The sequence below is a fragment of the Balaenoptera acutorostrata genome, chromosome 1, assembly GCF_949987535.1.
Source record: "Balaenoptera acutorostrata chromosome 1, mBalAcu1.1, whole genome shotgun sequence".
Classification (NCBI taxonomy): Eukaryota; Metazoa; Chordata; class Mammalia; order Artiodactyla; family Balaenopteridae; genus Balaenoptera; species Balaenoptera acutorostrata.
The window spans coordinates 25,026,841-25,050,462 of NC_080064.1; the positions used below are offsets into that span (position 1 = coordinate 25,026,841).

At 40.5% G+C, this 23,622-nt stretch overlaps 1 protein-coding gene across 5 annotated transcripts in view; it reads left to right on the forward strand.

The window, feature by feature from the left end:
* ZCCHC17 (zinc finger CCHC-type containing 17) overlaps window positions 1–23,622 on the forward strand; it is a 56,536-nt gene that overhangs the window by 826 nt on the left and 32,088 nt on the right. For all 5 annotated transcript variants that reach the window (XM_007170577.3, XM_057551501.1, XM_057551504.1 and 2 more), the window contains exons 2-3: window positions 7,871–7,991; window positions 15,342–15,399. In XM_007170577.3, the coding sequence (XP_007170639.1) occupies window positions 7,926–7,991; window positions 15,342–15,399 (124 nt within the window). In that variant the 5' untranslated portion in view covers window positions 7,871–7,925. The remainder of the gene's footprint in view (window positions 1–7,870; window positions 7,992–15,341; window positions 15,400–23,622) is intronic.

Here is a 23,622-nt window from a genome sequence, read left to right on the forward strand (position 1 = left end):
TTCTAATTAGTTGGGTGAAGAGAGGAAGGCAGCATATTCCACACAGAACAGCATGTGCAGAGGTCCTGTGGCAAATGTGAAGAAAGTGACTAACAGGCACAAAGAGGCCAGTGTGACCAGGACAAAGAGAACGGAGGGGAGTGTGGTACAAGATGAAGCTGGAGGCGGGCAGAGGCCAGACTTTGTAGCTTTTGCTTTAAGACTGATGGGAAATCACTGAGGGTTTTTTTTTTTTTTGCAGGTGGTGGGGTAGGGGAGGCAGCTTGATCCCTCAGGCCTTAGTAGTGTGAACAGATTGGAGGGGAGATAGATGCAGATAGACCACTTTGGTGAGAGTTGTTGGCAGTGAAGACTGGGGTACTGGTGGAACTGAGAGCTAGATATTTCCTAGACTCCTCTGCACCTAAGATGAGAATTGAATTTGGAAGTGAGAGGAGGAGGAGGGTGAGAGGCATGCCGTTTTGCTGGCAAATACCATAGCAGAGGCAGTGAGTTTCTTAGTCATCAGCTTTTTGGTTTCGTGACTTTCTGCAATGACAGCCATGACTTTCTTGATCATGGCAAAGACTGTTGTTTTGTGGGTCAGGAGGTGTTCCTGGGAAGTTCTACCAGTACTTCCTATAGCCCTTGCAGTAATTTTGTAAGTCACATAATACCTGGCAATAAATCCCTTTCTGTTTAACCTAGCTAGAATGTATTCCAGTATCTGCAACTGTACTCCATCAGGGTAGGGGTACTGCCAGTTAGGTGAGCTATAAAGACAGAGTTAAAGGGAAGTTAAGTTATTGTTTGAATGATGGACTATGGAATCTAAGCTGGATAGGGAGGAAAGTGAAGAAAAAAAGAGGGCTGATAGATTGGAAGAAAATAGAGGTCAGTAGATCAGGATTCTGATGAGGTCAATGAACAGTATTCTCTGCTAGAGGACTTCTGTTTATCCTTAAAGGCCTACACAGTTGTCACCTTTTAAACTTCCTTGCTTCCCTCAGGCCCTTCTTCTCTTTCTTGTTTTCTTAATACTTTGAACCTAATCACTAGCACTGATCATACTGCATTGTAATTGGTCACCATTATCCTTACACGACTAGGAAGCCTTTGATGACAGGGACTGTGTTGAAAACAATGGTTTAGTGGCAAGTGTGTGTGGCTCTTGGAATGGCCTAAGATTTATCTCTTTCTAGCTATGAATTTTCGACAAGTTACTTCATTCCTTTAAAACAGAGATACCTATTTTGTAGAGTTGTTTTAAGGATTGAAAGGAGGTTTACGGGGACTTCCCTGGTGGTCCAGCGGTTAAGACTCCGTGCTGCCAATGCAGGGGGCCTGGGATCAATTCCTGGTCAGGGAACTAGATCTTGCATGCTGCAACTAAGAGCCCTCATGCTGCAACGAAAATGCCGTGTGCTGCAACTAAGACCCGGCACAGCCAAATAAATAAATAAATAAATTTTTTTTTTTTTTTTTTAAAGGTTGACTACTTTTTTTTTTTTTAATTTTTTTTATTTATTTATTTATTTATTCATTCATTCATTTATGGCTGTGTTGGGTCTTCGTTTCTGTGCGAGGGCTTTCTCTAGTTGTGGCAAGCGGGGGCCACTCTTCATCGCCGTGCGCGGGCCTCTCACTATCATGGCCTCTCTTGTTGCGGAGCACAGGCTCCAGACGCGCAGGCTCAGCAACTGTGGCTCACGGGCCTAGTTGCTCCGCGGCATGTGGGATCTTCCCAGACCAGGGCTCGAACCCGTGTCCCCAGCATTGGCAGGCAGATTCCCAACCACTGCGCCACCAGGGAAGCCCTAAATATTTTTTTTTTTAAAAAAAAAAAAAAGGAGGTTTATGAAGTGCCTAGCACAGAGCCTGACATATAAACATCAATAAAGGTGCTGAACTGATAAATTAACTAACAATTTAAAATAGAGTAATATTAAGTACTTCAGTATTTCAGTAGACAGTTACAAATTTCTGTGTGCTCTATACTGTGGTAAGCTCTGGAGATTTGAAGGATATGATGGAGTGCAAGACAAGGGCACGCTTGGAAGAATTTCACAATCCATAAAGGAAAGAAAAAATATTCGTAAATAGGATTTGAATCCCATCTCCATCATTCATAGTTTTGTAATCTTGAACAAGGTAACTTAGCTTCTCCTGTGTCTTAGTTTCTTCATCTGTAAATTACCTTAACAAACAAAATGATAATTGCCTATCTTGTAGGGAGGTCAAAAAGGGAATTAACTTAGTTAAGACAAGTAAAGCTTCTAGGTTAAAGGCAAATAGGAAGCAGTCAAGTATTAGCTATTATTATTAGAAGACTTGGAAGGGACCTTAGGGATTGTTGACTGAACAATCAATCAATTGTTGACTGGTCCTGGGGTCCAGTACCAAAATGGCTAACTGTGAGCAGCCCTTGTCAAGACATTTGACCTCTGTTAGCCTCATTTTCAATTAAATAAGAGTAATGGATTGAATGACCTTAATAATTGCTTTCAGCTTTCACTTTTTATGAGTCCATTTTTGTTTTTCCTTGCTTCTTGCTATTTTTCCTCTTTCCTGCCTTTGACCATTTTGTCAACAGATCCATGACCAGAGTGCAAAATGGAAAAAGCATCTGTCTAAGATAGGTACTCTAGAAATTTGATGGGAAGGAGGAGGATTGGGCACCAGTTTGATATTTGAAAGTCTCCCATCTTCTGACTTACCCAGCGAATTGTGTGGAACTCAGTTCCTTCTCCTACATTCTTTAGACCAGAATGCTTTCTTCCTTCTTTCTCTACCTGTGTTTCCCACATAGTAAGGCTCTATTCACTCATTCAAGAAAACTTTGAGTACCTACTGTATACAGGCACTGGGAAGACAAAATCAAATGAGAAATGGTCCTTGGTTACATGTTTGAATGAATAAATCCAGACCCTGCTCATCCTACCCTCCAGGAATGATGCCCTTCTAATTACTCCTTATTGGAATCTCTAATTTGGGACCTGGTTAGTGTTAGAACTATATACTACTCTTCAGGGACTTCCCTGGTGGTCCAGTGGTTAAGACTTCTCGCTCCCAATGCAGGGGGTCCAAGTTCGATCCCTGGTCAGGGAACTAGATCCTGCATGCCACAACTAAAGATCCTGCATGCTGCAACGAAGATCCTGTGTGCCGCAACTAAGACCCGGTGCAGCCAAATAAATTAAAAAAAAAAAAAAAAGAACTACATACTCTTCAAAATTTAGATGTGGACTGTGAATTCTTTTTGAGGCAGTGTGGAATAGTGTTTGAGAATGAAGGCTCTGTCATTCTGTCTTTGATGTGTCCCAGTATTTTGACTTACCGGTTGATTCGCCTCAATTCTTATACATAACTTAAAAATAAATTAAAATCACTTTAACTCTCAGAGGTCTATCTAATTGGTACTGTTAAGTAACAACAGTAAATCTAAATCTTAAACTTAAAAACAACAACAAAAATCTTGGCCAGATCAGTGAGGTGACACATGAAATGAAGTTTCAAAGGGGCTACATACTATCTTTCCAATTTAATATTATTCTATGAATTGCTCATTGCTTGAGGGGAAGGAGGAGAGGACGTGGTTATTTTTTTTCCTAATTGCAGGCACATTAAAAAAAAGCTGAAAAATCACAAAATTATGGAGGTACAGTACAAATAACACTTCGTAATGAATCATTTGAGTTAAGTTGCCGACTTGATGCCCCATCACCCATGAATACTTTAGTTTTCCTATAATCATGGACATTCTTCTATATAACCATAATATAACTTCTAAAATCGGGAAATTAACATTGCATAATTACCTCTAATCCTCAGGCCCCGCTCTTCCATGTTTGGGCACTGACTCCCCATTCTGGATTGCCCCAGTGTGCGGACACCCTTATAACCCTGCTTCTCCCCACACTGGGTTGCTCTTTGTGGATTTCCTCCTCGCCCAGCATAAGCTCTGACCTCACTCTCGGCTACCATTCCCCTGCCACAGCTCCCATTCCCGTTCCCACGCTATACTTTCCTTGCTCTGCCCTTTGTTTTGGGTTGGGAAGGAGGTGGCTAATAAATAACTGGGTCCTTATTGCTTCCCTCCATATCGCAATTGTTTAAAACATTCAAGTAAAATGAAACGCGTAAGGAATTTTTTGTTTCTAGAACTATTGCAAGGCAACTTCAAATGGTGTACCTCAATTCTTGTCAATTTACTTGCTCTTTTAAGTCTACAGATGTGGTCCTATTGAACTACACTATATACGTCTCAATGTTTTATAAACTTTTTGAAAGCAGCAGAACTATTTTTTCCAAATGAAATGTTACCTAGAAGCTTAGTAGGTAAACCAGATCAAAGCAGAATATGCTGTTAAAAATAGGCCTTCCTCACGTAACCTCCCTTCCCCCTTGCTACCATGACCCACCCCAAAGCTGGGAGGGCAAGTGGGAATCAGCAATAATCAACCTCTGCCTAATTACTGAGGAGAGGCTCCTAGCTTCTCAATTGCTCTGTGTGGGACCTCCCATAACTCAGATTTCTTTGGGGTTGTTCTCCCCCACCTTTGGTATGGAGGCTGTCCTCTGGTTGGTTGACCTAGGGCCCTTCTTCTTTGGCCTTCCTGATCCTGTTGTCCCTACATATTTCAGAACTGACTTTTAAAAATAAACTTGAGTTAACTGAGAAGCTTCTGGATAACCAGAAGCTTCTGGAAGAAACCTTAGGTAGGTTTTTTCCTAGGTATTTTATTATTTTTGATGCGATTGTAAATGGAATTGTTTCCTTAATTTCCCTTTCTGATAGTCCGTTGTTAGTGTATGGAAATGCAACAGATTTTTGTATATTATTTTGTATTTATATTAATTTTGTATCCTTCAACTTTACCAAATTCATTGATGAGCTCTAGCAGTTTTTTGGTGGCATATTTAGGATTTTCTATGTATAGTATCATATGATCTGCAAATAGAGACAGTTCTACTTCTTCCTTTCCAATTGGGATTCCTTTTGAATAACCACCATACAACAACCCTAGGTTTCTACAGAATATAATTCAAAAAAATTTAAAAATACCATTTGGGAAGGAGGTGGCTAATAAATAACTGTGTCCCTGGCAACCCTTTACAATTCTGAAATCGTAAGCCTGCTGCTGTTGTATAACAGGATTTCTCTCAAAAATGCATGCCAATTTCCTGCTTGAAGAATTGCATAGGGTTTCTCAGGCTACTGTTCTACAAAAGGAGCAAATAGGGGAGCTTTAAACTTAGCTGTTCATACTCTTATCACAGCAAAAATCTGTACAAAATAACTTAAGATTGTATTGTTCTTTCTGTGACCTTTGTTTAAAGAACGGTTGATAGACTAAGTTGTTTTGAGCTTAATTTAGAAGTCCTAGCTGCTGATGCCTCTATGGATTCTGTAGCTCACTAGTGCTCCAAGAATTGGAGGGATAATTAAGGTTTCTTGATAGAGTCATCGGCCTCAGGTTAATAACCTTTGTTCTAGGATATGAGGTGAGGATGCTGGGCAGAGGGAAGGGAAGGACTAGAGATGAGACTGCATAGCTGGGAAGTGGAAGAGGCAGGATCCAACCAGGCTGTGATACTTGGATTTAAGCTGTTTGTCAGCCATTTCTCAAGAACTGACAAATCAGCCTTCATTCTATCTGTGTGCTTTTAATAAACTAATAAAACCCACTTCTGGCTGACGTAAACAGAAAAGGGCAAGTTTATTATACGGATACAGGTTGTCTTATGGAACTCAAGGACAGGGATGTTCCTGGGCTTTGGGATGATATAGAACTAGGGTTTGGAACCTGACAGAATTTTCTTTCATTTCTGTTTTAAGTGAGGCAGTTCAGTTAATGTATGGTTATTGTAAATCAGGAAGACTTTCCAAAAGTAAGACCTAAAGTAATCATCTGAAAGTGTAGGGGTGTGCTCAGGATTGAGGAGAGAAGGAGGTATTTGCACACGAAAACTCAAGGAAAATTGAGTTTCAGGTCTTATTGGTGTCAAGTAATTAGGAGGAAAAAGAGAACTGAGGACTGTACCATTAACTTTATCTTTATGTAGCAGTGATTTATGCAGCAAGTAAAGGGGCATGATTAAGAGCCACTAGATTGCTGGTTTCCTCCCTGTTTAAAACCGGAAGGCTGAGCAAGAGTACCTCTAAGATCCCTTCCAACTTCAAAGCTCTAAGACGTGGTACTCTGGCAGCATCAGTATCACCTGGGAGCTTGTTAGAAATGCCCACGGAATTCCCTAGTGGTCCAGTGGTTAAGAATCTGCCTTCTAATGCAGGGGACTCGGGTACGATCCCCCATGCCTTGGGACAACTAAGCCCATGTGCCAGAACTACTGAGCCCACGCACCACAACTAGAGAGAAGCCTGCTTGCCTCAACGAAAGATCCCACGTGCTAAAATAAATAAATAAATTAATTAAAATAAATAAATAAATAAATTTCAGAAAAAAAAAAGAAAGAAATGCCCAATCTCAGGCACCACCCTAGACCCACTGAGTTGCAATCTGCATTTTAATATGATTCATAAATAGTTAAATAAATTTGATGCATCCAACAATGGATTATTATATAGGCATTAAAAAAAGTGTGTGTATTTGTGTATGAATTGCTAAAAAATAATATAAAATGGCTATTAATATTAATTAATGGTTTCATGATTCCATTAAAAAACCTACTTGTACATGTAAAAAAGTCTGAAAGGATATAAACCAAATTGAATTATAGATGATTTTCTTTTCTTCAAATTAATGTGTTATCTGAACTTTTAAAATGAGCATGTGTGTTTTTAATTTCATTGGAGAAAAAAGTAAGCTGTGCTTTCTTTCTGCTTTTTTTGGCTGCGCCATGCACGGCTTGTGGGATTTAGTTCCCTGAACAGGGATCGAACCTGCGCCCTTGGCCGTGAGAGTGCAGAATCCTAACCACCAGGCCGCCAGGGAATTCTCTATGCTCTCTTTTTGAAGTCACTTCAGATTTAACACCTAGAATAGTGGTTAAAAGTGTGGACTCTGATGTCAGCCAGAGTTTGAGTCTACCATTTCCTGGCTTTTTGACATAGGCCTAATAAGTTGGCCTCTGAAAGTGTTGGTTTTCTCATCTACATAATATGATAATTAATAGAACCTACATCTTGAGAGTTTTGAGGATTAAATGAGATATTGGATGTCCAATGCTTAGCACAGTGCCTGGACATAGTAAGTGCTTGATAAATGTTAGCTCTTATTACTATTATTATTCCTTTTTTACAGATCCGTTCACACCCCTCCCCCCCCACCAAAAGCCTTCCCTTGGCAAAAGAATAGCAATAATAACAATAAAAACAAAACAGTAAGCTAATGGCCTTGGTAAAGTATCAAATTGAAAAGAAATAAGATCAAGGTTTCCAAAACTCCCCACAGTTATAGTGGACAAAGGAGGTTTGGATAAAAGTACATGGTGGGGACTTCCCTGGTGGCGCAGTGGTTAAGAATAATCCACCTGCCAATGCAGGGGACACGGGTTCGAGCCCTGGTCTGGGAAGATCCCACATGCTGCGGAGCAACTAAGCCCGCATGCCACACCTACTGAGCCCGTGTGCCACAACTACTGAAGCCCGTGCGCCTAGAGCCTATGCTCCACAACAAGAGAAGCTACCGCAATGAGAAGCCCCTGCACTGGAAGGAAGAGTAGCCCCTGCTCGCTGCAACTAGAGAAAGCCCGCACACAGCAACGAAGACCCAACGCAGCCAAAAATAAATAAATAAGTAAATTTAAAAGTACATGGTATTAAATCTAATGGTATTATCCTGTACGGACAACCTGTGGATCGGCAGTACATTTTTTTTTTATTGCAAATGTCTCTCTGATTGTTACCTGTTCTGTTTCTTTGTGACAGGACACTTGAATTAGCTTTAGCAGAAGAGAAATGGAGGAACCATAGAACATTAAGGATGAATTCAGGAAGACCCGAGACCATGGAGAACTTGCCTGCTCTCTACACTATTTTCCAAGGAGAGGTATATTCTTTTGGCTTTGAAAACTTCCCATTTATATTAAGCGTAGATTGAAGGTGAAAAGCAGCTGGGTTTGGAGCTTCTGTCCGCTTGAGAATGTCTTGAACATTACAGTTTAAACGGGAAGGGCTAGCAGAACATCTGGCTCCCACATGTACCTCCTCTGAGCTCCAGACTTCTAACTACATACTTGGCATCTTCATTTGGATACCTCACAGCATCTCTAATTTATGCTTTTTTCTTTTTTTTCGGCTGTGCTGCATGGCTTGCGGGAATCTCAGTTCCTCGACCAGGGATTGAAACTGGGCCACAGTAGTGAAAGCCCATAATCCTAACCACAAGGCCATCAGGGAACTCCCTTTAATTTATGTTTTAAACTGTATTTTTGGTTTTCTCACCAAATCTGTTCTTCTGGTCTTTCCCATTTCATCAAACGAACCCATTATTCATTCAGGTACCCACGCTAGAAATCTGGGCATCATCTTTAATTTCTTCCCTTGATTTGATCTTGTTTCCCTCCCTCTCCAATCCATTATCAGGTACTATCTTTCTGCCTCCCAAATATGTCTCTGGTGTCTATACTTCTTTATCCCTTTGGCACCCCATTAGTTTAAGTTTTCATCTCTTGCCTGGCCCTCCTGGGCTCCCTACTTCTTTTGTAGTCCACTTCCAATCTGTTTTTCCACATTGCAGCCAGAATAACGATTGATTGATTGATTGATTGATTGATTGATTTGGCTCACTGCACAGCTTATGGGATCTTAGTTCTCTGACCAGGGATTGAACCCAGGCCCTTGGCAGTGAAAGCCGAGAGTTCTAACCAGTGGACTGCCAGGGAATTCCCCAGAATAACATTTTAAAAACAGATTGGACCAAGTTGCTTTCTTGAAGTTCTCCTAGGCTTCTCGTTATACTTGAATGTATCCAAACTTGTTTTCACGACCCTTACCTGACTTGGCTTCTGCTTACTCTGGCAATGTTGTTTAGTTCCACTCTACTCATGCTGTAGCCACTCTGGCCTTATAGCTCCAAACATCTAAGCCTGCTTCCTTCTCAGGACTTTTACACATGCTGTTGTTTCTAACTGTCCCATTTTCTCACCAACTTCTTTTCATCTTTTAGGTCTCAGCCCTAATGTCATCTCCTCAGATCTTTTTCCCACCATAAATAAATAGGCTCATGTTATATTTATTTTGTACTTGTTTAAAGTCTTTCTTTCTCAGAGGACACTAAGTTCCATGAAGACAGAGCCCTGTCTGTTTTGTTTACTGTTGTATATCTCAGTCCCAGGTAGGTGGGTAGAAAATAGTAGGTGCTCAGTACACCTTCATAACTGAGTGAATGATCAATCTTTGAGGGAGGAGACATTGTATTTGTTTAGAGAGCAGAGGCTTTGGAACCAGGCAAAACCTGGATTCCGTCCTAGCTCTTTTACTTACTAACTGTGTGATCCTTGAGATCGTCACTTAATTTCTTTGAGCCTCAGTTTTCTCATTTGTTAGATGGAGATAAAAACAACTTTCATAGGATTGTGATGATGGTTAAATAAGCTATCATCTATAAAAACACAATGCCTGAGACGTAGTAGGAATTCATTAATGTTATCGCCCTTTTTAAAAAAAACTATTTATTTATTTATTTTTGGCTGTGTTGGGTCTTCGTTGCTGCGTTCAGGCTTTCTCTAGTTGCGGCCAGCGGGGGCTACTCTTCATTGCGGTGCGCAGGCTTCTCATTGTGGTGGCTTCTCTTGTTGCGGAGCACAGGCTCTAGGCACGTGGGCTTCAGTAGTTGTGGCACTCGGGCTCAGTAGTTGTGGCTTGCGGGCTCTAGAGCGCAGGCTCAGTAGTTGTGGCGCACGGGCTTAGTTGCTCCATGGCATGTGGGATCTTCTGAGACCAGGGATCGAACCCGCGTCCCCTGCATTGGCAGGCGGATTCTTAACCACTGTGCCACCAGGGAAGTCCCCAGTTGCCCTTCTCTTGAAGCAAAAGTAAAGCCAAAAAATTGTTTTCAGTGTCTTATGAGTGCCTGTAGTATTTTAACTATATCATTCTTATGGCATTCATAGTTGCTTTATGGTTGACAAAAGTTTTACCACCTAATAACATGAGGCCTTTGAAGACAGACTTTGTGACTGTTGGTTGGTTATAGATAAATGTGGCTCTAGACTTCTGTTAAGTGGATCCCAACTTGTAATGTAAGAGACAAGATACAAAGGATGATAACATTCTAACAAATAGCAAACAACTCTGCTCTTCAGAGCCTCTGTCCTCATTCCTTAGGGCCCATGGTATCCCCAGAGATCAGTGAGGTACCAGGGCTTAGAAAAATGAAATGGTAGCTCTGGAGATGAAATTGATTTTTCTGATCATGAAGCCCTCACTTGTCAGGTGTTGCACAGAAGAAAGAGGAGCTCTCTGCCCTCCACAAACTGACTCAGATTTCTAGTAAAGTGGCTCCTGATCTATGTCTTTTTCTTACATGAGATGGGGCTTGAATTAGTGTAGGTTTTATATTTTACCGTGAAGGATGGATGGGCTAGGGTAATGTTCAGAAAGAAGTTTATAGTTCTAATACTAGAACTATAGTTTTACTATTTCAGGAACACATTTTGAAAAATGCCTAGGAGTGACTGGAATTAGGGAAAGAGAAATTTCATGGTAAATTGGAAACAGGAAACTATTTTTCAGAATATTCATCAACAAACACTGAGTGCCTAATATTTAAAAAGAAGAATTTACATTAAAATTCAAAAGAAATTTTGTTAAGCCTAATGTATGTTAGCACTTTCACACGTTACGTGTCATTGACTTTCTCCAAAGAAATTGTTAACCCCATTTTATGGATAAGGAAACTTTTTAGAAGTTAAGTAATTGCCCAAATGATTAATAAATGGCAAGTTCTAAATCAGGTTCTCCAGGTCTGCAGCTGGGGTTGTTCAACTGTTCATAAATGCATGGAGGAACCAAAAGACCCATAAGAGAACTCTTTTGACTGAATTGGGGTAGTATAGGAGGAAGGTAGATGGTAAATCTGGTTGTTCCACAGTCATTTGTTTGTACCTCTATCATGACATTTATAGTCTGTCTTGTACTATTGTTACTTGTATATGTGTCTGTCTCCTCCATTAGATTGGATGTTACTAGGGAGCAGAGGCCATGTTTATCTCATGTATCTTGGTAACTAATTCAAATTCATTTAAAAACAGACTGGGCATCTCTCTCTCTCTTTTTTTTTTTTTTTTTTTTAAATTTTTGCTTGTGGCTTTTTTTCAAGTTTTTTTTATTTATTTATTTATTTTTGGCTGTGTCGGGTCTTAGTGTCTGTGCGAGGGCTTTCTCTAGTTGTGGCAAGCGGGGGCCACTCTTCATCACGGTGCGCGGGCCTCTCACTGTCGCGGCCTCTCTTGTTGCGGAGCACAGGCTCCAGACGCACAGGCTCAGTAGCTGTGGCTCACGGGCCCAGCCGCTCCGCGGCATGTGGGATCCTCCCAGACCAGGGCTCGAACCCATGTCCCCCGCATTGGCAGGCAGATTCCCAACCACTGCGCCACCAGGGAAGCCCTCTTTTTTTTTTTGTTTTTTGTTTTTTGTTTTGGCTGCACCGAGTGGCATGCAGGATCTTAGTTCCCCGACCAGGGGTTGAACCCGTGCCCCCTGCAGTGGAAGCATGGAGTCTTAACCACTGGGCCGTCAGGGGAATCCCTGGGCATCTCTTTTTTTTTTTTTTTTTTTTAAATATTTATTTATTTATTTATGGCTGTGTTGGGTCTTCGTTTCTGTGCAAGGGCTTTCCCTAGTTGTGGCAAGCGGGGGCCACTCTTCATCGCGGTGCGCAGGCCTCTCACTATCTCTGCCTCTCCTGTTGCAGAGCACAGTCTCCAGACGCGCAGGCTCAGCAATTGTGGCTCACGGGCCCAGCCGCTCCGCGGCATGTGGGATCTTCCCAGACCAGGGCTCGAACCCGTGTCCCCTGCATTGGCAGGCAGATTCTCAACCACTGCGCCACCAGGGAAGCCCTGGGCATCTCTTTTTATACGTTGTTTTTATTTCACAGTGCCTGACATGGTATCTTGCATGCAGGTGCTCAGTAAATGTTTGAATTAAATTGAATCCAAGCCTCTTAGGACCAGCTGCCTTTGAAGAAACTGGTGGTGCAGCCCATATCCTAGCAGCTCTTCTCTTAGCAGGCTCAGCAGGGTTGGAGGGCCCAGTAACAGAATAGCCGAGAAGCTAGTATTCATCCTTCTCTTGTTCTCTGAGAGACATCTTGGTGCCGGAGTCCATTAAGCATGGTAGGGAGCACAAGCATAGCATTGAGATTTGGGATTTGGCTTAGCCCAGACATAGCCAAAGAAATGCTGCGGCGAGATTGGTATTGGTAAGTTGGAAATAGCATTGGACTAGAAGTCAGAAAACTTCTTTTCTGTACTTGGTCTTGATACTTTCCAACTTTGTGACTTTAGACAAGTAACTTATATCTCTGAGCCTCAAATTCCTCATTTACATTATGGGGATAACAAGTTTCAAGGCCAGTGCAACCTCTAATCTGAAGATGGTAAATTCATTTTACCCAAGCCCTGAGTTCAGTTGAGATAATTACTGAATTTTCTCCCCTGAGCTATTTGATTAATTGTTCTTGGGACACCAGGCAGACTGTGTGATCATCTAAGGCAGGTGCCATTCTGTTAATTTTGTCTGACTGCACCTTAGGAGACACAGTGATGGAAACACCTGCTGCTGAAAATAGGCAAGAATGTGTTTTCCCAACTGAACAGTTGAGTGCATTAACCTTTCCTTTGGGAAGAGGCCAAATTAAGGTCTGTTATGATATTTCCTCAAAAGATAATAATGTGACACTGGAGCTTCAGTATTGAAAAGTGAGATTGTTTTAATTTATAGCAGCAAGGTGATTTGGGCTCCAACTTCCAGATGCTGCTTTTAAGTTGTTTAGATAATTATGCCCTTAAATAATGTTAGACAGTATGAAGCATTTCAGCCCTCTTTCTAGAACCCTGGAGCAAAAGCCAAAGTGCCTTTAGTTGGTCCAGAAAGAAGGGATTTTCTTTTATTGCAGTTAAAAATATTAAGTCTTATCTTCTTTATCCATGCGGCCCTGTTTTACAGAGAACAACTCACTTTGTGAACTTGGATAAGTACTTCATGTCTCTGGTCTTCACTTTCCTCATTTGAAAAATGACAGGATTGGATCAGTTAATCTCTAAAGTCCACCTTGCCTTGATTTTAAGTACTAGTATCTGCCTGGCTGTACTGTTTCTTTGGAAATATCTGGTCCCTAACCCTAATATTCATTGTAAAACAGGAGTTTAGAAATTTTGGTTCTTAACCCATTCTTTTTTTTTTAAATAAATTTATTTATTTATTTATTTTTGGCTGTGGTGGGTCTTCATTGCTGCGCACGGGCTTTCTCTAGTTGTGGCGAGTGGGGGCTACTCTTCGTTGTGGTACACAGGCTTCTCATTGTGGTGGCTTCTCTTGTTGCAGAGCACGGGCTCTAGGTGCACAGGCTTCAGTAGTTGTGGCACGTGGGCTCAGTAGTTGTGGCTTATGGGCTCTAGAGCGCAGGCTCAGTAGTTGTGGCACACGGGCTTAATTGCTCCACGGCATGTGGGATCTTCCTGGACCAGGGCTCGAACCCGTGTCCCCTGCATTGGCAGGCAGATTCTTAACCACTGTGCCACCAGGGAAGCCCCGCCTTCTTCTTCTTCCTTCCCCTTGTTTTAGTTATGTTTAAGCCAAAACAGTGATTGCCCAATATGAGGTAACTAATTTTAAAGTCACTGGAAAGAACAAAGTTTATATGTATAAGAACGTATTGAATATTTTATAAATAATAATGAATTTAGTGATAAATATAGTGTGTAGTGACAACTTTAATCCCAATCCACAATTGAGGGGTGGGGTGGGCTGGAGGATAGACAAGAGGAGAGCAATAGAGGTAGAGGCTGGGATAATGATTTATCTGGCAAGGCTTTTGGGCCTTTTGTTTCTATTACATATTGCATATTACATAGATCCATCAAGCCTCTAACTTCTCCATTTTAGGTCAACTCTGCAAAAGACAACTCTTTTTCTCTCTGATTACATCTTTTCAGGTTCTGTCAGATGTCTGTGTGTTGGCTTTTTCTCTAATTGTCTTGATAAAACCCAAGACTCTGGTTTGGAGTTAAGTGGAGCAAGCTGTATGGTCTGGTTGGTTTGAAGTTTAGGAAAAAGAGATGTCCTACATGATCCATTTCAAATTATTAAACTTCTCCATTTGGATTGGAGGCCTCAGTTCCAGATAATACAAAGTGTAACTTTATTACCTAATTTTCTGCTGTTTGTTCCTATATCTTTTTGAGGGATTTCAGTACATGTGGGATTTGGGCATTCCTAAGTACTGTCATACCATCTGACAAACACACCAATCTCACCAATGTTTTTAATATGATCACACATACCTGTCAGTCTAAACTTCAAAAAACCAAAAAAAAAAAAAAAAAAAAAGCATTGCAGTACTATTTACAATAGCCAGGTCATGGAAGCAACCTAAATGTCCATCAACAGAGGAATGGATAAAGAAGATGTGTTACATATATACAATGGAATATTACTCGGCCATAAAAAAGAATGAAATAATGCCATTTGCAGCAATATGGATGGACCTAGAGATTGTCATACTGAGTGAAGTAAGTCAAAGAAAGACAAATACCATATGATATCACTTACATGTGGAATCTAAAAAAAAGCTACAAGTGAACTTATCTACAAAACAGAAATAGAGTTACAGATACAGAAAATAAACTTATGGTTACCGGGGAGAGGGGGGTAAATTGGAAGATTGGGACTGATGCATACATACTATATATAAAGTAGATAATAAGGACTTACTATATAGCACAGGGAACTCTACTCAATACTCTGTAATGGCCTATATGGGAAAAGAATCTAAACAAGAGTGGATATATGTATATGTATAACAGATTCACTTTGCTGTACACCTGAAACTGACACAACATTGTAAATCAACTATACCACAATAAAAATTAAAAAAAAAAAAATTGGGGAATTCCCTGACAGTCCAGTGGTTAGGACTCTGCATTCTTACTGCTGAGGGCCCAGATGCAATCCCTGGTCAGGAAACTAAGATCCCACAAGCTGTGCGGTGCGACCAAAAAAAAAAAAACTTCAAAAAGAACATAATGTTTGACAGAACATCACTTTTAGGCAGTTTTGCAGCAGACAGAGGCAGTCAGTACCAAGTAGAAATTCAGGGAGCCAAGGTTAAATGCTATGGGAGAGAGATTCTTATTTGTGTGACGAAGATTCTTTTTTTTTTTTGTCTTTATAGGTTGCTATGGTGACAGACTATGGAGCCTTTATCAAAATCCCAGGCTGTCGGAAGCAAGGTGGGAACCTATAACTTGAAATTCAGCACTCTCATTTCACTCTCTCTACTGTCACCCCCACCACAGTTTAATTATAGGCTCTACTTTTTTCAGAGAGTAGTTTGTGTTTTTAGTGTAAAGATATGAATACGGACAGTTGATGACAGTTCATTTTTAGCAAGTCTTAACTCAGAAGAATGACTTGTGGGGAGGGCTGGGGCATAACCACTTGTGTTCACTTCTAGAACTGACTCTTCCCTAAATTTCACCTGTGATCCTAGGGCGAGTCACTTGACCTCTTTTGGCTTAGGGTTTGGGGGAGGGCAAGCTACTTATTCTCTGAGGCCAACATTGTGAGTTTTCTGGTATATGGCATGCGGAAAGGAAATAGTATTGTAACCAATACAAATATATATAATGCTTTAATTTTCTTCATAATTGATAGGTATCTATTGAACATTTTTGGAGAATCCTTTTCACATCTGTAATCTTACTTGTTTCTCAAAACAATTGTATTAAGTAGAAGAGGTAGGTTCCACAGACTGGTGGCCTGCTCAGAATGATTGAGCTAGGTCGTGGCATGGGCAGGACTAGAACCCAGGCCTCCTGATGCCTAGCCCAGTGGGCTTTCTGCTCTGTTACACTGCTATGAATCAAAAGACTCAACTTGCTAATTCCTTGTGCTAAAATAAATGAAAGATTTATTAAAGATTTTAATGTAAAAGATGTATCCATAAGTGTTTTATTAGAAGAAAATAAAGAAGAATATTTGACTATATAAAAGTCAGTATAGGGCTTCCCTGGTGGCGCATTGGTTAAGAATCTGCCTGCCAATGCAGGAGACATGGGTTCGAGCCCTGGTCCGGGAAGATTCCACATGCTGTGGAGCAACTAAGCCTGTGCGCCACAACTACTGAGCCTGTGCTTTAGAGCCTTCGAGCCACAGCTATTGAAGCCCACGCACCTAGAGCCCGTGCTTCGCAATAAGAGAAGCCACCGCAATGAGAAGCCCACGCACAGCAGTGAAGACCCAACGCAGCCAAAAATAAATAAATTAAAAAAAAAAAAGTCAATATAGAAGTATATTTGACTACATAAAAGTCAAAAACATAATTGCAAAAATCATCATAAGCAAAGTTAAGTTAGGAAAAAGAATTTTCAGTCCATATCACACAGGACTAATAAAAAAGAATAAAGTAGGAAAAGGGGCCAAGGATATGAAAGGATAATTCATAGGAGAAAAAATAGTAGTTGAACAGTAAATATCTTAAAAGATGCTCATTCTCAATATTGATTAAAAATATAATATAAATATAAACTGTGATATATCCATACAATGGAATACTGCTCGGCAGTACAAAGGAATGAGAATGAAGTATTGATACATGCGACAACCTGGATCCGTTTCCAGAAAATTTTGCTGAGTGAAAAAAGCTAATCCCAAAAGTTTACATATGTTATGATTCCATTTATGTAACATTTTTTAACAGCTTTTTTGAGACATAATTCACATACCTACATTTCATCCAAAGTGTACAATTCAGTAGTTTCTAATATATTCTAACATATTCACAGAATTTTGCAACCATCACCACAGTTTGAGAACATTTTCATCATAAAAAAGAAACTCTGTACCTATTAGCAGTCACTCCAAATTCCCTGTCTCCCTCTCCCCTCTGCCTCCAGCCTTAGACAACCAGCTATCTACTTTTTGTCTTTATGTATTTGCTTATTCTGGACATATCTTATAAATGGAATCATACAACATGTGGTCTTTTGTGACGGGCGTCTTTCATTCACTTAGCATGTTTTCAAGGTTTACCTGTTTTGTAGCATGTATCAATACTTCATTCCTTTTATTGCCATTCCAAAATGTGTGGAATCAACAGCCAGTTCTCCAGTTCTCTGATTCTTTGATATCAAGTGGGCGTCCAACAATTCAGTTAATTCTGATACTAACTACCCAGAGGTGCTGTCAGACTCTACAGGTTTAAGGTCTCAGTCTCACAAGACTGCCCTCACTTCGGACACCACTTGCAAGTATCCTGTCCTTGTGTTACGCACACTTCTGTCTGACCTGGCTATGAATTTGAAGGTTCCCACACCACCTTCCCAAGATTGGATAACTTGTTAGAACAACTCATAGAACTCAGGAAAATGCCATACTTAACAGTTACACTTTATTATAAAAGATACAAATGAACAGCCAGGTGAGGAGGTACATAGGGAAGGGTCCAAAAAGACCCTGAGTGCAAGAACCTCTGTCTCTGTACAGTTGAGGTTCATCACCTTCATGGTGTGTGGATATACTTGCCAACTCAGAAGCTCTCCAAACCTTATCATTTAAGGGTTTTTGTGGAGACCCCATTACATGGCCATAATTGATTAAATCATTGGCCACTGATGATTTAACTCCATCTCCAGCCCCTCTTCCCTCCCTGGAAGTTGGAATGGGGCTGAAACTTCCAACCTTCTAATCACACAGTGATTCCTCTGGTCATTACCATCTCCCATCTTGAAGCTCCCTAGGGGCCGACCACTAGTCACCTCATTAGCATAAACTTGGGTAAGATTGGAAGGGTCTTGTTATAAATCACTAGATGCTCCTATCACTCAGGAAATTCCGAGAGTTTAGGAGCTCTGTGCCAGGAACCAGGGACAAAGACCAAATACATATTTCTTATTATACCACAGTATCAGTGCCGATATCCTAGTTGTGATAGTTTTTTGATATCCTAGTTTTGCCAAATGTTACCATTGGAGGAAACTGGGTAAAGGGTTCATAAGATCTTTCTGTATTATTTCTTTCAACTACATGTGAATCTAAAATTATTTTTAAAATATTTTTTGAAGTGTTGGGTATTTCCAACAATAGTTTCATTTACTTTTTTAAAAATTTTTATTTATTTATTTATGGCTGTGTTGGGTCTTCGTTTCTTGTGCGAGGGCTTTCTCTAGTTGTGGCAAGCGGGGGCCACTCTTCATCACGGTGCATGGGCCTCTCACTATCGCGGCCTCTCTTGTTGCGGAGCATAGGCTCCAGACGCGCAGGCTCAGTAATTGTGGCTCACGGGCCGAGTTGCTCCACGGCATGTGGGATCTTCCCAGACCAGGGCTCGAACCCGTGTCCCATGCATTGGCAGGCAGATTCTCAACCACTGCGCCACCAGGGAAGCCCCCATTTACTATTGAGAACGTAAATTGTTACATACTTTGGTAATACCTGTTAATGTTTTTATTTTTTTTATTTTTTATTTATTTTTTAAAATTCATTTTAAAAATTTAATTTGTTTGTTTATTTGTTTATTTATTTCGGCTGCGTTGGGTCTTCATTGCTGTGTGAGGGCTTTCTCTAGTTGCAGCGAGCAGGGGTTACTCTTCGTTGCGGTGTGTGGGCTCTAGGCACACGGGCTTCAGTAGTTGCAGCGTGTGGGCTCAGTAGTTGTGCCTCGTGGGCTTAGTTGCTCCGCGGCATGTGGGATCTTCCCGGACCAGGGCTCAAACCCGTGTCCCCTGCATTGGCAGGCGGATTCTTAACCACTGCGCCACCAGGGAAGTCCCCTGTTAATGTTTTTAATGTGCTTACTCTTTTGATCCAGCAGTTCTTTAGGGAATATAGTTTGCAGTATGGAATTAGATAAATTATGTACATCTATGCAGTGAACTATGCAGATGATAAAAAGAATGATAACTGTATTTCTAAGATACTTTGGTGCTGGTACTGTCTTCCTTTTACCATAAGGGTGAATGGAAAGTTTTTATACAATTCCACCACACTGATACCTGACTGATAGCAGTTGTAAGACACCATTGGTTATAAGAAGCATTCCAATTTCAGAGGTGTTAAAGTGAGGGGGAAAAGTGCATCAGTAAAACAGGGTAAGTCAATTTACTGAAATGGAAAGGTGTCTAAGCTAACAAAATGAAAAAAGCATGTTGTACAAGAATTTGTATAGCATGACCCTTCCCCCTTTTAAAGCATGTTTACATATGCCTAGTATTTTAAACATTATTGCGTATATTTAGAAGAAAGTCTGGAAGAATAGGCAACAAATTATTAACAGTGGTCACCTCTGGGGAGCTTGGTTTGCTAAGGGAGAGATGTACATGGAAAAGGGACTTTCACTATTTGCAATTTTTTAAAACAAAATTTTTCTTTTACAGAAGTCCAACAGCTGATTTTGCTAATAAAGCCATACCTCTAGCCGTGGAGACTATGTACTCTGCTGCAAATTGCATCTTGGCGAATTAGAAATGGCTCACCAGTAGTTTCCAAGCTCGCAAAAAGCAATCTGTAATAAAGTTTCTCGTTTTACGTTCACTGGGGTGTAATGAGGTGTAACTCATCCTCATCCCTATAGGGTATGCACCTCTTTTGATCCGAGGACAGCTTTTCTTGTCAGTGTACTTGCCATAGCTGCCAGTACCTGAAAGTCTCATCCTTACTTGAGTATTTATGTGACACTTTGGGGACTGTGTGGCAATTAAAGGCCTGCCATCTTCCAGCAGTTAGTCTAAAACTCACTTGTGTCCATAGCCTGTCAGGTGATGCCTCTGATTGTGACTGCCAGTTTACAAGTCAATCTGTCAGTCTGACAGCTGTGCTGAGACAAGCCTTGGATGGGGAGCTCAGGGAGCCAAATAATTAGGTGGAAACTCTGTGAGTTCTAATCCTGGGCACTTCTGTAGGTTCATTGGGTAACTGGAGCAGTTACAGTGTATTTTAGCTTCTCCACCCTTGAATGGAGGAAGATTATTAAGTCCCACCCTGAAAGGACTGAGTTATGAAATAACTGGTCTCTAGATTTTAACATCTCTCATTCAGGAAGGTAGACTCTAATTTGAGTCATTTTCCTCAGATTTCTATTTTCAGAATTTTTTAATCACTACTGAGTTAAAGACCCCTTCCTAGTATTGAGGTCTAAACTAGATTTTCCTTCCCCTCTCATGGTGTTGTCCAATAGAACTTTCTACAGTGATGGAAATGTTCTATATTTGTTCTGATGTGTTTTCTAACACCAACTAGTTCTCCAGTTCTCCGCGCACCAACGGGGTGTCTAACAATTCAATTTTGACACTGCCGGGAGTTAGTGTCAGGTCCCATAAGTTAACGGGGCTCATTCCCACAAGAATGCCCCCACTTGAGATGCTAGTTGCAAGTCCTGAGCCACCCTTATTTCTAGCTGACCCACTATGAATCCGGAGTTCCATTGACCCCCTCCACAAATTTGATAATTTGCTAAAATGGCTCACAGAACTCAGGAAAACACTTTCTTTTTGTTTGCTGGTTTATTATAAAGGATACAAACAGGAACAGCCAAACGGAAGAGATGTATAGGTTAAGATATGGGAGGCGGGGTACACAGAGCTTCCATGTCCTCTGGCATACCACCCTCCAGCAAGCTAATGTGTTCACCAACCCAGAAGCTCTCTGACTCTCATTGTTCAGGGGTTTTTATAGAGCTCCATCTCCAGCCCCTCCCCCTGGAGGTCAGTGGAGCTGAAAGTTCCAATCCTTTAATCACTTGATCTTTCTGGTGACAGCTCCATCCAGAAACTATCAAGGGGTCCCACAACTAAGTCACCTCATTAGCATAAATTCTAGTATGATCAAAAGGGGCTTACTATGAATTACAAAGACACCCCTATCACTGGGGAAATTCCAAGAGTTTTAAGAGTTCTGTGCAGGGACCAGGGACAAAGACCGAATATATTTTTGTATTATACTACATCTGTGCTTTCTAATACAGTAGCCCACCAACTTTTAAATTTTGTTTATTTTGATTAATTTAAACTTCAGTGTAAAACATCTGTAGCTAGTGACTATCATAGTGGACAGTGCAGCCCTATATATTTATGAAGTTCTTTTTTTCTCTACTATCCTCTGCCCATCAGCACTAAACTATGAAATTTTGAGAGTAGAGATTGTTCAGTGTTAAACACTTTTAAAGTGCCTTGCTTGTGGTAGTAGCTCAAATATTTTTAGCAAAGAATTCAGGTTTAACAAATAATTATTGAGTTCTATTTTCTGGTCAGTATGTTATGTGGGAACACAGAGATAGGAAAACATAGTCCCTGCTGCTCTCAGATTGTTCACAGTCTAGGGTTGTAAACAAATTACAATGTAGTGTAATAAGTGAGGTTGCCGTTAAGCCACTGAACTGTGGAATAGTTAGGCTGTTGGGATGAGTCAGGGCCTACTACAGTGCCTGAGATATAGTGGGTGTTCATTGAATTTTATTAAATGAATACATGAATCCTAGTCCCAGCTCCCCCAGTTACTAGCTTCTTGACTACAGCAGGTTGCTTAGTCCTTGAGCCTTAGTTTCCTTATCTGTGAAATGGGATGATGTGTATACTTTAGTTTCTTGACCAGCAGGATCATGTCTTACTCATCCTTGGATCCATTTTTGCTTATAATATAGTGGATATTTAGTAAATGTTTGAACGAATCCATAATCTCAACAAGATAAAGGATGTGTAAGCACTTTAATTTATGTGCTTACATTATTGTCATATACTGCTGATTGGTGGTAACTTATTTGACAAGTCTAGAGAGGGAATTCAGATGCCCCAAAGATAAAGGAGACCTTTTATGTTGACATTTTTGGGCTGCAGCTGTCCCCTAATAGTTTGTAAGTTTTAACCTCTTTCCTTTATTGTCAATGGAATTTGTGAAATTAATGGTGAACCTAACACAGTTGGGAGAATATTTTTAAGGGAACTATAATAGGCTAAGTCTGTTTTTCTCATATGGCGATTTAGATGCTAGCTCTTTCCAAGTTGTCAGAATTTTTTTTTTCTTTCTTTTACCAGCATACACTCAGATGGGACTCATTCTGTTTAAGTGTTATTAACGTTTACTGAATGATGATGGATTTGATATGCCCTTTGGGCGTTTATGGCTTAATGTCAGACATCCAGACACACACTCTCCCCTTCCATGTGACATGATGAGCAAAGCATTTTTGGTGGTTTCTGTTCTGGAGCATTTGCTAGAACAGAATTAGATGTGTTCCTACTGTTGTAGATGAGATCTTTCTCTTTTTAATTGAAAAGATAACAGATCGATAATAAAGAAAAAAATGGAGAAATATCTGCTGTGTTGTAGAAGACCTGACAGACTCATATTTGAATTGCAGTTCTTTCTTTATCAGCTTTGTGACCTTGGACAATTTACTTAACTTCTAGACTATTTCCTCATGTGAACCTATGTCACAGGGCTGATGTAAGGTTTAAATGAATGCGTGGATGTTCTGTATCTAGTGAGATACCCAGTACCAAGGAGGGAGCCTCATGTTTTATTTGGTGCCTTCTACCATATACACTTAATCCAACTGTTGATGGTGTATGTGGGTAACAATGAAGTACCTCCCAAGAATTCAGGCTGTCTTCTGAGAATGAAACTAATGATGAATCCTACACAGAGTATAGGATTAGCCATAGACAGAAATATACCAGGTAATTGCCTATAAATCTGTGACTGAGGAGTTGGGAGCATTCAAGACTTCAACAAGATAATCTGGGTTTAATTCTAGGGAAAAAGGGATTGGAATGAAATTGCAGTTTAGTAGGCTGAAGTCTAATTGATTGTATCATTCTACTAGGGAGAGATTATATGAGCAGATATCAATCTCTGGAACATAGTAAAAGAAAGCCTGAGAGCCTGAAGATGGCAGTATTTATTTTGCCTTAATAAGGAAAAAATGAATCTGATGGTAGGAACTAGAGAGGTGGATTCTTTTATGAGGGGGTCTGTTAAACCTTCATGGACTGGAAACATCTCTCAAAATGTTTGTCTCCCTTTTGTTCTGATTCCGTGTTGAAGCAATTTTTGATCACTAATCTAATTTTTAGGTATTTGATACTGGGGTCAGTGGGTAGTTTACCTAGATAAGGACTTGGAACCTTCCAAGTATAAGAAAAGTATATCCTCTGTTGTAAATTAATAAATTGGTGAATTGTGTCTATCACCGAACCAATCACTAAATTGACAGTCTGATAAATGTATTTTGGCATGTAAGCATCTGCATGCTGAAGGCTCCTACATTTGTATCTTCAGTTTATACCCCTTCTCTGAGCTACAGACTTACATATCCAACTGCCTACCTGACATTTGCATTCAAGACTGTGGACTAGACCATTTCTCTTGTTTAATTCACCCAATAAACTAAGGAGATAAGCCATTAATGTTTCAACTATAAAAATCCTACACCCCAGCATAACAATTTTTATGTTCCCTTT